Raw genomic sequence first — 14,029 nt, 5'->3', positions numbered from 1 at the left:
CTTCACCACCAGAACTGGGGGGTGGGGGCAGCCCTTCTAATTAACACCCATTACACCCAGCAGGAGTCACTAATGAGCCCTTATGTTTGCTTATCAGCGAGCTGGTAGCCGAAGCTAACTTGCTGCAAAGGGCCGGGCAGCCCATGTTGCTGCCCAATCCCCACTGAAATTTTCTTATTATTGCTAATTTGGGTCTGGTGGTGCTAGCCGCTGCACAAAGAAGCGACTCATGCAAGGCCACTTAGGAGGCCAGAGGCAAGATTGTCAGAGCATTTTATAGGAATTAGGTGCTTAACTCCCACAGGCACCTTGGAAAAAATCCAACCCTAACCTCCCTGGGTTTCAGTTCCCCATTTATATAATGGAGGTGGCTAATAATATTTTTTCTGTCTGTCTTTTCTAGTTGGATGGTAAGTTTCTTATAGCAGGGGCTGTCTCTATATATCCGGGAAGTGCCCAGCAAAATAAGGCTCTGATCTCAATTGGGTTTCCAGGTGCTACTATAATATGAAAAGACAATAAATGGCACCAACAGCAGCTCTGAATGTGTCATTCGTTTTCATATATGCTGTGTGACCAAAAGCCAGACCAAAGGCAAACATTGTTAACAGTGAGGACAGTTAACCATAGGAACAACCTGCCTAGGGGTGTGAGGGATTCTCCATCCCTTGAAGTCTTTGATTCCGATTTGGATGGGACACCTGATCATTCATGGGATGGTGTGAGTGACTCAGGGCTGGCCTCAGTGCCCCAGCTGGCTGCTAGGGGGCGCTGTGCTGCAGGCAGCAGGGTGGGGGCTCTTTATGGGGCTCTCTTCCCTGAGAGCTAGTGCTGACCCCAAAGGTGGCAGTAGGGGGCGCTGTTCTGCAGGGAGCACGTTGAGGAGCTCAGGCCGGAGCTGCTCCCCGCCCCCCACCCTTTAGCCAGTTCTGATTGCAATCTGCTAGTGGGGTGGTGGTATCACTCAATCAGTGGTTAACTATTGCAATCTGCCAGTGGGGTGGTGGTATCACTCAATCAGTGGTTAACTATTGCAATCTGCCAGTGGGGTGGTGGTATCACTCAATCAGTGGTTAACTATTGCAATCTGCCAGTGGGGTGGTGGTATCACTCAATCAGTGATTAACTCTGCCAAGAAGTTTGGCTCTGCTGCCAATCTACAATCAATCAGGAAACACTATCTGCTTTTCTGCAGCAGAGCTGTCACAGACGACGGTTGTCATGTCGAGGGCCATGCAGCAGCCTGAGAGGTAACAAGACTTGTGGTGCAGAAGAAGAAAGACAGTGTGATACTGGAGCAGGAGGAAAACCTTTTCATTATGAAGGAACAAAACCTACTATGGGCTGTGACAGCTTTGGTATTACTTGGTAAACAGAGACTCTACAATTGGAATCTTCTCAACTCAGAGTCAGAACAGAAGTGAGGGTTGGGGAGTCTTGGTGAACTGGGCAGAGGTTTTCAAAGTGAGAGTCTGGGTTCCTAGTTCTCTTAGGCTCCTTTGAAAAAATCTCAGTCTGAAGCTTTGAGAAACATTGAATGAAGAGGGTGGATCATCTGATGATTCCCTGTTCTGTTCATTCCCTCTGGGGCACCTGGCATTGGCCACTGTGAGAAGGCAGGATACTGGGCTAGATGAATCTTTGGTCTGACCCAGTGTGCCCGTTCTTATGTAACGGGAAAATATCGCAATGCTGCCCAGTCCTTGGGCCATTCTTCCTATGGGTAAAACGTTTGAATGGAAATCACTGGGAATGTGAATAAAACTGATGGTGGGGCTGGAATAGTAATAAAACAATAATAGTATATAATAATGTTTAATAATTAATAAACATTCACCAATAACTAATCAGCTGCAACAGCCCATGATTTCCACCTAGGGGTAGGTGTTATGCAAATCAAAAATAAGTGTCAGTGCCTGATCCAAGATGACGAACATTGTTGTGATCATCAGGATAATCAATGAGGGACGCTCTCCATAAATAAATCCAGGGGCAGCATTTTACTACTAACCTCTCCTTCACCCCCTCTTTGTAACAGGCTCCAGCATGGAAGATGCTGTAACACAGACCCAGCCGGCAGCGTCAGGTGTTGAAGATGGGTCTGTGGCCTTGGGCTGAGCTTACGAAACGGACTCTAGCTATTATTCTTTGTATTGGTACAAACAACATGGAGCGGAAAAGCTTGTTTTCCTACTTTGGGGATATTCCGGCGGACTAAAGAAGAATGAGGCTGGGAAGAGATTCTCTGCAGACTTCAAGAAATTCGAAAGTTTGAGGATCACAGGTTTGGAGCTGAGGGACTCAGCCACGTATTTCTGTGCTTTCAATAGAGACACATGGTGATGTGATTAACAAAGAGCCCGGCACAAAAACCCTGTAGTTTTCTCCTTCCCTGAGAAATGGACTCCTACACGCAAAGTTAGAAGGATACCACAGATAGGAAAGGTGTGTGGATGGATGGGTGGGTGGGTGTAGGGGGAGAGGGAACTGCTGCAGCTGGGTTCCTGGCGATGAAAATCTCTAACTGATTTCTGGGAATCTGCACCACAGCTGTGCTCAGAAATTCACCACAAAGGGGAGAGCTGGAAGGAGACAAAGCAGAATGTGACCCAAGGACCGGAAGGTCCTTTACTGGGAGAAGATTTCTGGTAGCAGAGGGGTCTTTAATCAAGCATGAGAAAGTCAGAATGAGATCCAATATCTGGAAACTGAAGCAGGACAAACTCAGGCTAGAAATAAGGTGAACATTTTCAAGAGTGAGTGTTTCAGTTACTCATTGGACCCATTTATCTAACAAGGTGGTGGATTCTTCATCACTTGGATGGTTCAAACCCAGACTGGAATTCTCTTTCTGAAGGACACACTATAGCTCAGGCGTAGGGAGCACTGGCTGAAATTCTCTGTCTTGTGTAATACAGGAGAGCAGAACACATGATCATAATGGTCCTTTCTGGCCTTACAAATCCATGAATCTGCTGAATAAATCCCCAGTTGTGAAGCCTGGAATTGTCACAGGCTCCTCAGGTGTTAGACACCCACATTCTATTCAAATTCAAGGGGGATTTAAGTGTCTAACCCCCCACAGATCCTTTGAAAATCACAGATGAAATTGTGCAGTTGATCAGCAAAAGGGCCTATGCACCACTTAAATCTTACTTCAGCCCTCAGTGCATGGATTTAATCTGTTCTGGCCTCTCTGAATCGGGGCAAACACCACTGTATTCTAAGAAGAGTTTAGGCATAACTGAAAAAATAGCTCCCAGAGTTATATTAAAAGGGATTTGAGCACCTAACTCTCTTAGTCTGTTTTGGAATCCTATCCTGAATGCTCAATCCCTGTTAATTTTAGGGATTAATTACCCTGCCTACCCTTAGGCAGTCTTCACAGTTACAGCCTGCATTTTCAAATCACAGGGAAATATAAAATGGATTGAAATTAGACGGGTCCCCATAACCCAAAACAAAAGTGAAATAATAGAACTGTTTGAGGACCCAGTGTGTGTGTTTGCACAGAAAATGTAATAAAAGTGTGACCTGTCCTTGTCTGGAAGGAAAGAGCAAGTTCATAATGAAGTGCTGCCCCCAATGGCCGTTTCCTTCAGAGTTCACATCTACAGAAAATTTGTATAAAATTGTCCAGAAGTTTTCCAGCACTGTTCTACTAGACTGATGTCAAATATTAGCATAAATCCTCATGTCATCCGTGATATTTGACCTGTAAATTAGATTTATAATCCAGTATATTCTGGAGACAACCACACATCATTCACCCACAAGAAATTCACTCATACTGTCAAATTTACACACATCAAATTTGATTTCACCCTCTTGGCTGAGGCTGCTGGAAGAGTCCCTATGGCCAGGGTTGCAGAGCTGCAATAAGGTAGTTTATTTTGGTGCCTAGCAAGCAGAGGCAGATATGGAACCTCAGCCTGGATTATGTGTCATGTGATGAGGCTGAGGTGCAAACACTCAGGCAGAGGCGAGACTGGGAGCCAGTGTATCTCACTGCCTTGAGAAAGCAGCAAAGAATCCTGTGGCACACATAAAGAGAGAGGGGCTGCCAACTGGCGGCATCACTGTTCTATTTCAGTGTTTGTAGTGATTTGGAACATTCCTTGGCATTTCTTACCTTCTTTTTCTAAGACTTCAGAAGAGCATCAAGAGAAAAGAGAGAGAGAGATGGAAATTGCATTTTATAACAGATTCACGTATGGATAGATGATTCAGCGGGAAGGACAGATGGATGTGGATAGATAAGAGAGTTAAGAAATTAGAGGGAGGCAAAAGAATAAAGAAAGTTAAATAGATACATAAATATACAGGAAGAGAGACATAAGTACATAAGAATGGCCATACTGGGTCAGAACAATGGTCCACCTCGTCCAGTATCCTGTCTTCTGAGAGTGACTAATGTCAGGTGCTCCAAAGGGAATGATCAGAACAGGTAATCACCAAGTGATCCATCCCCTGTCGTTCATTCCCAGCTTCTATCAGACAGACAGACATGAGGTTAAACAGGCAGGAGCAGCGCCAGGGTTTTTGGCACCCTAGGCAGGGGTCCTTCTGTGCTCCTGATTGTTGGTGGCAATTCTGCAGTGTGGGGGGGGTCCTTCTGCGTTCCCAATCTTCAGGGCACTTTGGCGGCAGGTCCCAGAGTGAGTGAAGGACCCACCGCAGAATTGCCGCCGCTGACCCAGAGCGCGGAAGGACCCCCAGCTGCCGAATTGCCTCTGAGTGTGGCAAAATGCCACCCTCCTAAATCCTGGCGCCCTAGGCGACCACCTAGGTTGCCTAAATGGAAGCGCCGGCCCTGTAAACAGGTACTGTAACACTCTGATAGACATCGTTCTAATGTGTCATTTCATTTTCCAGCAGTCTCCTGCTGTGAGCCCCTGTTGGTTCAGAGACCTGAGTCACTGGTTGTTCAGGAAGGAGACATCTCCACTGTGATCTGTATTTACACCAGTGCTTACCAAACCTTCCAGTGGTGCCAGCAGCTCCCCTGGAGCGGACTAGGCTCCCAGTGACTGTCAGTGCCAGGGAGACAGTCGTTGATAGGAGGTTCATGGGCGAGCACCTGGAGGATTTGAAAGCATCGCTCGACATAGCTCTCCTGGAGTCCCAGCTGGAGGACTCAGGCCACTACTTGTGTGGGGCGGACGCACAGCAACTCAAGTTGGGCTCCGTGTAAAACCCTTAATGCTTTGCAAAGCAGCTTGGTGGGGGAGATGCAGACTCCGAAGTCCCCAGCTGGTGCGAATGAGTCATAGCTCAGCTGGAGTCAATGGGCCTGATCCCCAGCTGCTTTACACAAACACAGAGAAAATCTCTTCCCTGAAAGAGCTCAGGAACTCAATGGGAAAGAGAGAGAAAGGCTGAAAGTAGGGGAGGGGTTTCCCAAGGTCACACAGTCGGGAATAGAACCTAATAGCCCAGAACCCCATTCCAGCCGGCTACCCACTGGACAATGCTGCCCATCAAATGCACTGACTGTATTGGCACCACTGTCGATTTACACTGAAGTAACCAGATGTAGGTCCGAGAGTGCCTAGTGCTGTTCTTTGCTACTTAACCTATGGGCACAAAAATTAAAAACAGGTTAATCTTGGAGGAGAAATTTTCTTTAGCGAATGGAATCTTACAGGGAAAAGTCCCTTCTCTGGACCACATGGCATCATCCAGCATTTGCAGCAATGGAAAAATCCACCGGCAGCAAAGGGAAAAACGTTCCCAGATTTTGGAACGAGCAGCTCACGTGGGAAAGAGATGGTGGGTAAGTTTTCTGTTGGCCCTGGGTCTCTCTGCGGTTCAGGCTGTTGTCCTCCAGAAGGCGCCGCAGCACAGCAGCATTGCTCTCTACAGACAGAGCGCACCAGTTTATTCCAGCCACTGGTTTCCCATGCTCTAGTTCTCCTGCCAGCCCCCTCAAACGAGGTGAGGCTTGTGGGGGGCTCAGCCAGGGGCACTGGAGCAATGTGCACAGTGGAGTGTTGAGAACCATTGAACCAAACTGTGAACCTGGATATGATGGAAACCACGTCAAACCAGGGGGTGCGGCAGCCCCCCTCAGCACCCTTAATTCCAGCACCTGTGTGCTCAGCTGCAGGGCAGGTATTGAGGGGAGGGGAGGTTCATACTTGGCTGCAGGAGTCACTCACACCCCCAGCTGTGACATCACTGCCTGATTTCTAATCTTCACCAGTCAGACAACGGCTCCCTTGGTTCAGGCTGCAGGTGGAGGAGACAAGCTGCTGCCTGGGGGACTAATCTCAGACTGTCTTGAGAGAAAAGCGGCAGTGCCCTACATAAGAGCTGAAACGCTGGGGTGATGGCCATGGTCCAGGACTCAGCCATTGTGCTGATTTTGCTTTTCAGTGAGTAAGATTCCAATTCTCATTTCTGAAAGATTCTCCACGTGCCTCCCCCTTCATTGCCGTTACTGAGAGATTAAAAAGACCTTCCTCCTCCTCCTCCTCCTTCCCCCTCTTCTGCAATAAGGGATGCTCTCAGGCCGAGATTTCAGTGCTCAAATACCGCTGGAATCTGTGAGTCTAAATAAAGAGGAGGGTGATCTGTTATTCTCCATGTCCACAGAGGGCAGGAGAAGAAGTAAGTGGCTTACTTTGCAGGAAGGCAGTGTGAGGTAAGATGTTAGTAAAACCTTTCTAACTAAAAGGAGAGTTGAGCTCCAGACAGATTAAGTAGGGAGGCTGTGGAATCCCCCTCATTGCAAGGTTTGAAGATCAGATTAGACAAACACTTGTCAGGGATGGTCTCATGGATGGGGGGAGCAGTACATGACCTCTTGAGGTCAGCCCGACATTTCTAGGATTCCTTGAAATCCCTTCAGATCCTTAAAAAATCCAAGAACTCCCCTCAGTAACAGCATCTCACTAACCTCTCTTTTCCCCTCTCCTTGTGCCAGGCTCCAGCATGGAAGATGCTGTAACTCAGACCCAGCCTTCAGTGTCAGGGGTGGAGAGCGAATCCGTTTCCCTGAACTGCACTTATGAAACTGATACTAGCAGCTATTATTTGCATTGGTACAAACAGCCCCACAGGGAAAGCCTTATTTTCCTTTCTTGGCAACATTCTGGAGGAACAAAGAGGAATGAGGCCGGGGACAGATTCTCTGTCAATTTGGAGAAGTCCAAAAGCTCCATCAGTTTGAGGATCACAGCTCTGGAGTTGGGGGACGCGGCCATATACTTCTGCGCTTTCAGTAGAGACACAGTGTTGAAATTCATAGGGAGCCCTGAACAAAAACCTGACACCTCTCCGCTACTATAAGAAACTGACTCCTGCAGGTGAAGTTAGGAGGCGAGCACGGGCAGGAAACGGGTGGGTGTGGGGTAGAGGGCTATGAAGTGGGGTGAGACCTGCCACAGCTGGGTTCCTGGAGATGAAAACCTCTTCCTGATTTCTGGGGAAAAGCAGCACCAGAATGATACTCAGAAATTCGTGGCAAAGAGGAGATGGAACGAGACAAAGGCAGAATAAGATCCCATGGCTGGAAGCTGGAGTGAGAAAAATTTAGACTAGAAAGAAAGTGCACATTTTTAACAGGGTAACTAAACACTGACACAACTGACCCAGGGACACTGTGGATTCGCCATCATTTGAAGTCTTTAAATCAAGACCATCAGCCACAAGATATGGGTTGGGTACAGAAGTCCCTGAGTATCCTTCTCTGGCCTGTGTTAAAGCAGGAGGTCAGACTAGATGATCACAAAGGTCTCTTCTCACTTTAAAAGCAGCAAAGAGTACTGTGACTCCTTATAGACTAACAGACATATCGGAGCATGAGCTTTCATGGGTGAATACCCACTTCGTGGGATGTATTAGGATTGTCACTCTAGGATCCATCCATCAATCAATCTATTAATATCTCACTGGGGGCTGGCGAAGTCTGGGATGAGTTCTTTGGGGAGTTAGGGACCCCGAGTCTATTCAAAACCAATGGTTGCTGGGCATTTAACTCCCCTAGGCTCCTTTGAAAACCCCCTAGTTGAAATTCCATCCTGGGTTGACACTTAACTGAAGGGACACTTAAACCTCACTTCTGGACTGAACTGGCACTTAGGGCTCTGCAGAGGGTCAAACATCATGGTATGGTCAGAAAAGCTCAGTTATTCCTGGAAAGAGAGCTCCCAGATATATACTGAGACATTCTCAAAAGGGCCTAGAGAATTTAGATGATCATCTTCCACTGAAATTCAATAGGATTGGGGCATCTAATTCCCTTAGGCTGCTTTGGAAATGTGGATGATCAATCTGCATTAATTTAATGGAAATCGGGCATCTTTTTCTTTTAGGCTAGTTTCAAACTCTCAGTCTGCATGTTCAAGTCACAAAACTACAAACTTCATTGAAAGTAGACGGTTCCCCATCACCTAAAACCGAGAGTGAAGTAACAGAGCTGCCTCAGGCCCTGCTGGGTTGATCTGAAAAGAAAATGTAATAAAAATGCGTCATACCCTGTTCTGAAAGAAACAAACAGTTTGGGGTCATGCGCTGCCATCTGATGGCCACTATGTTTCACTTTGACAGCTGCAGGAATTAATGGAAAATGGTGTAAGAGTTTACCACCACTGTTTTACTACCAAATATAAAGGCACATCCTTATTTCATCCTGGACATTGAAATGCCATTTGTACACATAACTACTTATGTGTTTCACGGACAGAAACACAAAATTTCTGTCACACACACTCACAAAGTTACTCTCTTTCCTCTCTGTCTGTCTTTTTCTCTCTCTCACACACATTTCAACATAAATGAACTCACAATTCACATGCACAAACAAGTCACACACACCCACAATAACATATATACCAGTGCTGCTCTTACATACATCAAATACCCACACAATCACTCACACACAACCTTGAAATTCTCTCACTCACACATCATAAAGTGACACACATGCACACTAGCACACATTCCAAACCCGCTCACATGCAGATCAAGCACAGATACACTTTCTCAAAGTCTGGCATCCAACAAGCACACTCTCTCTCTTTCTCTCTCTCACACACGCACACGGAACCTGGTCATTTCTGGCCTTCTTGATATCATACATATTTGAAAATCTGCCCCCTTGTTTCATCTGACTCCGAACAACCATTGCTAGACTCTTTAATTTCACAAAAATCACGAAATGTGCCTTTGCGAGGCTAGGTGGCCAAAAATCACTGAAATTCAACAGGACATGGGTTACTAACTCCCTTTGGTTCCTGTGAAAAATCCCAGGCTAAATCCATTCATATCTGTGTGGTGCTGAGATACTGCAGGCACTGGGTCGGGGGGCGGGATGGGACAAAAACGCTTTTTAAAATATTTTCATGAGAGCCCAAGGGAATTAGGTTCTCCGCTCCCAGTGAAATTCAAGGGAAATTGGGCTACAAGCTCCCTCAGAAATCTCTGACCATTCCAGCCTAACACTGCCTGCACTGGGAATTTTTGTGTCCATATTACCACAGTGTCTACCCACCTCACAGCCATCACTTTATTTGTCCACCCAACACCCGTGTGGGGTGGGAAAGTGCTGTTATCCTCATTTTATGGTTGGGGATCTGAGGAACAGAGGGGCAGATTTTTAAAGGCTTTAGGTACTTGTGGGATTTTTCACAAGTGCCTCGGTGCCAAACATCCTTTGAAATCAATGGGTGTTAGGGGCCCTGGGTGTGTTTGCAAAACCCCACTGGGCCACCCTTTAAAAACGTGGCCCTCAGAGATTTGAAAAAAGCCACCCAGAATATCTGTGGTAGAGGAAGGACTCGAACCCAGGTCTTGGTTAGTGCTATAGCTACTGAGCTCTCCTGCCACACCTTGGCAGCGGCTGCTTAGATATCGCCAAGGAATCCCCTCATGCCAGGTGCCTTTGTCCACGCTGGGTGTGTACAGCTCCGAGAACGCAGTTGAGCTTCTGCAGGAGCAAGCGGCGGCAGTTACAGGATCCTAGGCTAGTGTGTGTGTCACATGCTGTGTCTGAGAAGAAAAATAAAAGCAGGCAGAGATGAGCCAGGCATCCACTGCATCTCAGTGCCAGGTTGCTACAGGTGTCAGAAATTCACCTCACCCCGAGAATCATGAGACTGCATTTCTCCTGGGTCTTTCTTCCTTTGTACTGTAAGTTTCTGCTCAGAACACGCTGGGCTCTTCTAAGCCAGCTGCTTCTCTTGTAGGACATTGAACTAAGAACGGCTGGAGACATATTTAACTCAGTTCACAGCTCTGTTTGATTCAGAGTTACAGCACCTATATATGGGAAAGAGGGGGCTACCAATGGGACCCAACTCTGTCTCTGATCTGTTTAAAGAGTCATATTGCCCTGGGGTTCTTTGTTAGCATTTCTCACCCCTTTTCAAGACCAGGGAAGATTCTAGGTAGAGAGAGAGAGAAAGTGCATGGGACAATGGATGGATGGAAGGGTGCTTCAGAGGGAAGAATGGGGAGATAGCACATAGGGAAGAATGGTCAGATAGGTAGACAGGCAAAGTAACACACTCTAGCCTACATTACAACTGTTCTTTTGTTTCCCTCCAGTCTCCTGCTCCGAAGCCCAAGTGGATCAGAGCCCCCAGTTGCTGGTTACTGGGGAAGGGAAGGTCTCCACCATGTCCTGTGCTTTCACCAGCAAGTACCAAACCTTCCACTGGTACCAGCAGCTCCAAGGGCGAGGCCTGACCTACCTGCTATCCGTCAGCCCTCAGGAGAACGCTACCGAGCAGCGGTTCATGGGGCAGCCCCTGGAAGATGGGAAACGCAGCTCCCTGCACATCACCGACTCCCAGTTGGGGGACTCAGGCAGCTACCTCTGTGCTGTGAGAGCACAGTGACACAGGCTGTACTGGGATCTGTGCAAAAACTCTCATCTTCTAAGAGACAGTTTAGGGCAGGAGATGCAGGGACGGATCCCTGGATGGTGCAAAGCACAACATTACTCCATGGAAGTCAATCACAGAATCATAGAAATGTAGAAATGGACACTGATAGATTATATAGTTTAGGCTTCTGCACTGAATCAGGAGTAACTATTATCAGACCATCTTCTGACACTGTCTAACCTGGTCTTAAAAACCGTCAATGATGGCGATTCCACAACTTCCATAGGCAATTTATTCCAATGCTTAACAACCCTGTCAGGAAGCTTTTCCTAACATCTAAACTAAATCTCCCTTGCTGCAATTTAAGCTCATTACTTCTTGTCCTGTCCTCAGTGGTTAAGGAGAACAATTTATCACTTTCTTCTTTAAAACAAACTTTTACCTACTTGAAGACTGTTATCATGTCTCTCCTCCTTCTCTTCTCCAGATGAAACACACATTTTTTTCTTTTCCCTCATAGATCATGTGTTCTAGACCTTTAATAACCTTTGTTTCTGCCTCCTGTGCTTTTCCCACATTTTTCCTGAAGTCTGGTGCCCTAAACTGGTTGCAATACTCCAGTCACAAAATTATGTTCACTTTCTTTGCAACAATATTACATTGCTGACTAACATATAGTTTGTGATCTACTACAATCCCTAGATCCTTTTCTGCAGTACTCCTTCCAGGGACTGGGGCTATTAGATTTTGTGGGGCCCCTAGGCTCCAGGGTAGGACGAAAATGAGTCAGTGTGTGGGAGGAGACTGACTCAGGAGGGTGGATGTGGGAGGGGGTGAGGGCTCCAACTGGGGGTGCAGGCTCCAGGGTGGGGCTTGGGATGAGGCCTTTGGGACACAGGAGGAGGCTCCAGTCTGGAGCTAAAGGGTTTGGAGTGTGGAAGGGGGCTCAGAGCAGGCCGTTGGGTTGGGAGTGCGGGGTCTAGGAGGGAGCTGGGGTGCGAGAGTGGACTTGGTCTTGGGGTGCAGGGTCTGGGAGGGAATTAGGGGCTGGGAGAGGGCTCAGGGTTGGGGTAGGAGGTTGGAGTGAAGAGCGCTTACCTGGAGCACCTCTCATTTGGTGTGCGTGTGGGGGGAGGAACAGGTGGCTCTGTGTGGCCCATGCTGCTGCCCTGGCATGCAGACTCCACCCCCGCAGATCCCCATTGGCCATGATTCCTGGCCATACTTCCCAACTTTCCTATGCATTGGGATAGTTTGCTCTTGTGCCCATAATAATATCGCTCTAGAAAAGCTGCCAACTCTCCTGCTCTATTTTTCCTTATAGATTTGCTTACCAGGGGGTCTTACCAATTCTCTGAGTTTTCAAGGGAACAGATCCTCAGCTCTTGTAAATTGGCAGTGGTCCATTGGAGTAAATAGAGCCAAATCCCCAGCAGGTGTAAATCGGTGCATGTTCGTAGGAGTCAATGGAGTATGAAACTGTGTATGAGTCTGTGTCATTCTCCTGATCTTTCAGCTGGGATTCCCCTGAAGCAGAGAATTTATTCATCTCCCGCTTCTGTGCCAGGCCAGCAGACGGCGCTAGAGTGCTCGCCACCTCCCCTGCGAACCCTGGTTAATTCCCACAGCCTGAGGTCGGGGCTGGACCCAGCCCAGCCCAGGTCACCGAGCTGCTGCTCCGCCCCGGGGCAGACAACGAAACAGCAGCCTCTGTAGGCGGAGAATCCTTCCCCTGAGAAGGGGGTAACCTGAGGGGAGGGAGAATTCTCGTTTCCGCCGGTCTCCTCCCTGCAGACCTTCCACGGATTGACTCTGCCTCGGAATATTCCTCTGCCAGGGAGAGAAGAAACGGAGCTCGCCATGGGCTCGGAGAGAGGAGCTGCTCTGTGGAGCCTTCTCCTCACCTTTGCTTTTCTCTGTGAGTGAAACAAATATTTTCTCCCTCTAAAGGGTAAAAAGATACAGAGTCTTAAAAGTCAGTGAGAGGCAAGATATTATAGAGAGATAGGTAACTAAATAGATAGATAGATAGATCTCCATTACGCTATTTATGAGGTACTGGACCAAGGGCCGGCTCCAGGCCATAGCTCGCCAAGCGCGTGTTTGGGCGGCACGCTGCAGACACGCCTGGCAGCTCCACGGGAGCCGCGGGACCAGCGGACCGTCCGCAGAAACGCCTGCGGGAGGTCCACAGAAGCCGCGGGACCGGCGACCGGCAGAGCGCCTCCCGCGGCGGGCTGCCGTGCTTGGGGCGGTGAAATTGTTGGAGCCGGCCCTGACTGCACCCATCAGGAGAGAAGGGTCTGCCAATGGGAAATATCAACCTCTGATCTGTTTGAACAGTAATATTCCTTTGAAGTTCTTTGTTAGCATTCCTTGTCCTGTTTTTTTAAGATTCAGGGAGAGTACAGAGAAGAAAAACTAGATGCTCATGGCAAGATCTATATCTACCTGTATGGACAAGTAGATATAGAAACTGGGGATAAAACAATAGAGTGATGGATGGAGGCTGGAGAGGGAAGGCTGAATAGAGAGATCCATAGATAAAGAGTTAATGTAACACTCTCATAATATTTATTTTAGCTGCTATTATTTCCTTTCCCTCCAGTCTTCTGCTGCGAAGCCCAAGTGGTTCAGAGCCCTCAGTCGCTGGATACTGGGGAAGGGAAGGTCTCCACCATGTTCTGCTCTTTCACCAGCACTTACCGAACCTTCTACTGGTACCAGCAGCTCCCTGGGCAAGGGCCGACCCATCTGCTGACCGCGAGCTCTAATGAGAATGCCACTGTGGGGCGGTTCATAGGTGAACACCTGGAAAGTGGGAAACGCAGCTCCCTGCACATCACCGACTCCCAGCTGGAGGACTCGGGCAGCTACCTCTGTGCGGTGGATGCACAGTGACACAGGCAGAGCTGGGCTCAGGGCAAAAACCCTCATCCTCTGACAGGCAGTTTAGGGGAGGAGATGGAGAGGCAGTTCCCCAGATGGCTTAAATTAGCATAATTCCATGGCAGCCAAGGGGACAGATCCTCAGCCGTTATAAATGAAAACAGCTCTAGTGGAGTCAACGGGGCCACAACGTGAGGACCTGGGGACTGGAACCCAGGTCTCCAGATCATGGGACAACTGTGTGAAGATCAGCATAAATCCAGAGTCACTCCACATGTGTTCATTGTGGTGACTAGATTACAAGAAAT

General features: G+C 48.0%; 2 gene segments (V, D, J or C); both read left to right on the top strand.

Annotated features, from left to right (window-relative positions):
- The first annotated feature begins 9,873 nt into the window (after positions 1-9,873).
- LOC115642374 lies at positions 9,874-10,895 on the top strand. The segment is given in 2 exon segments: positions 9,874-10,134; positions 10,552-10,895. Coding segments are annotated over 2 exon segments (333 nt in total).
- Positions 10,896-12,169: 1,274 nt separating this feature from the next.
- Positions 12,170-14,029, top strand: LOC115642367. The segment is given in 2 exon segments: positions 12,170-12,750; positions 13,441-14,029. Coding segments are annotated over 2 exon segments (351 nt in total).

This window comes from Gopherus evgoodei, unplaced genomic scaffold, assembly GCF_007399415.2.
Source record: "Gopherus evgoodei ecotype Sinaloan lineage unplaced genomic scaffold, rGopEvg1_v1.p scaffold_39_arrow_ctg1, whole genome shotgun sequence".
Classification (NCBI taxonomy): Eukaryota; Metazoa; Chordata; order Testudines; family Testudinidae; genus Gopherus; species Gopherus evgoodei.
This window is presented reverse-complemented; position numbering and strand designations above follow the sequence as displayed.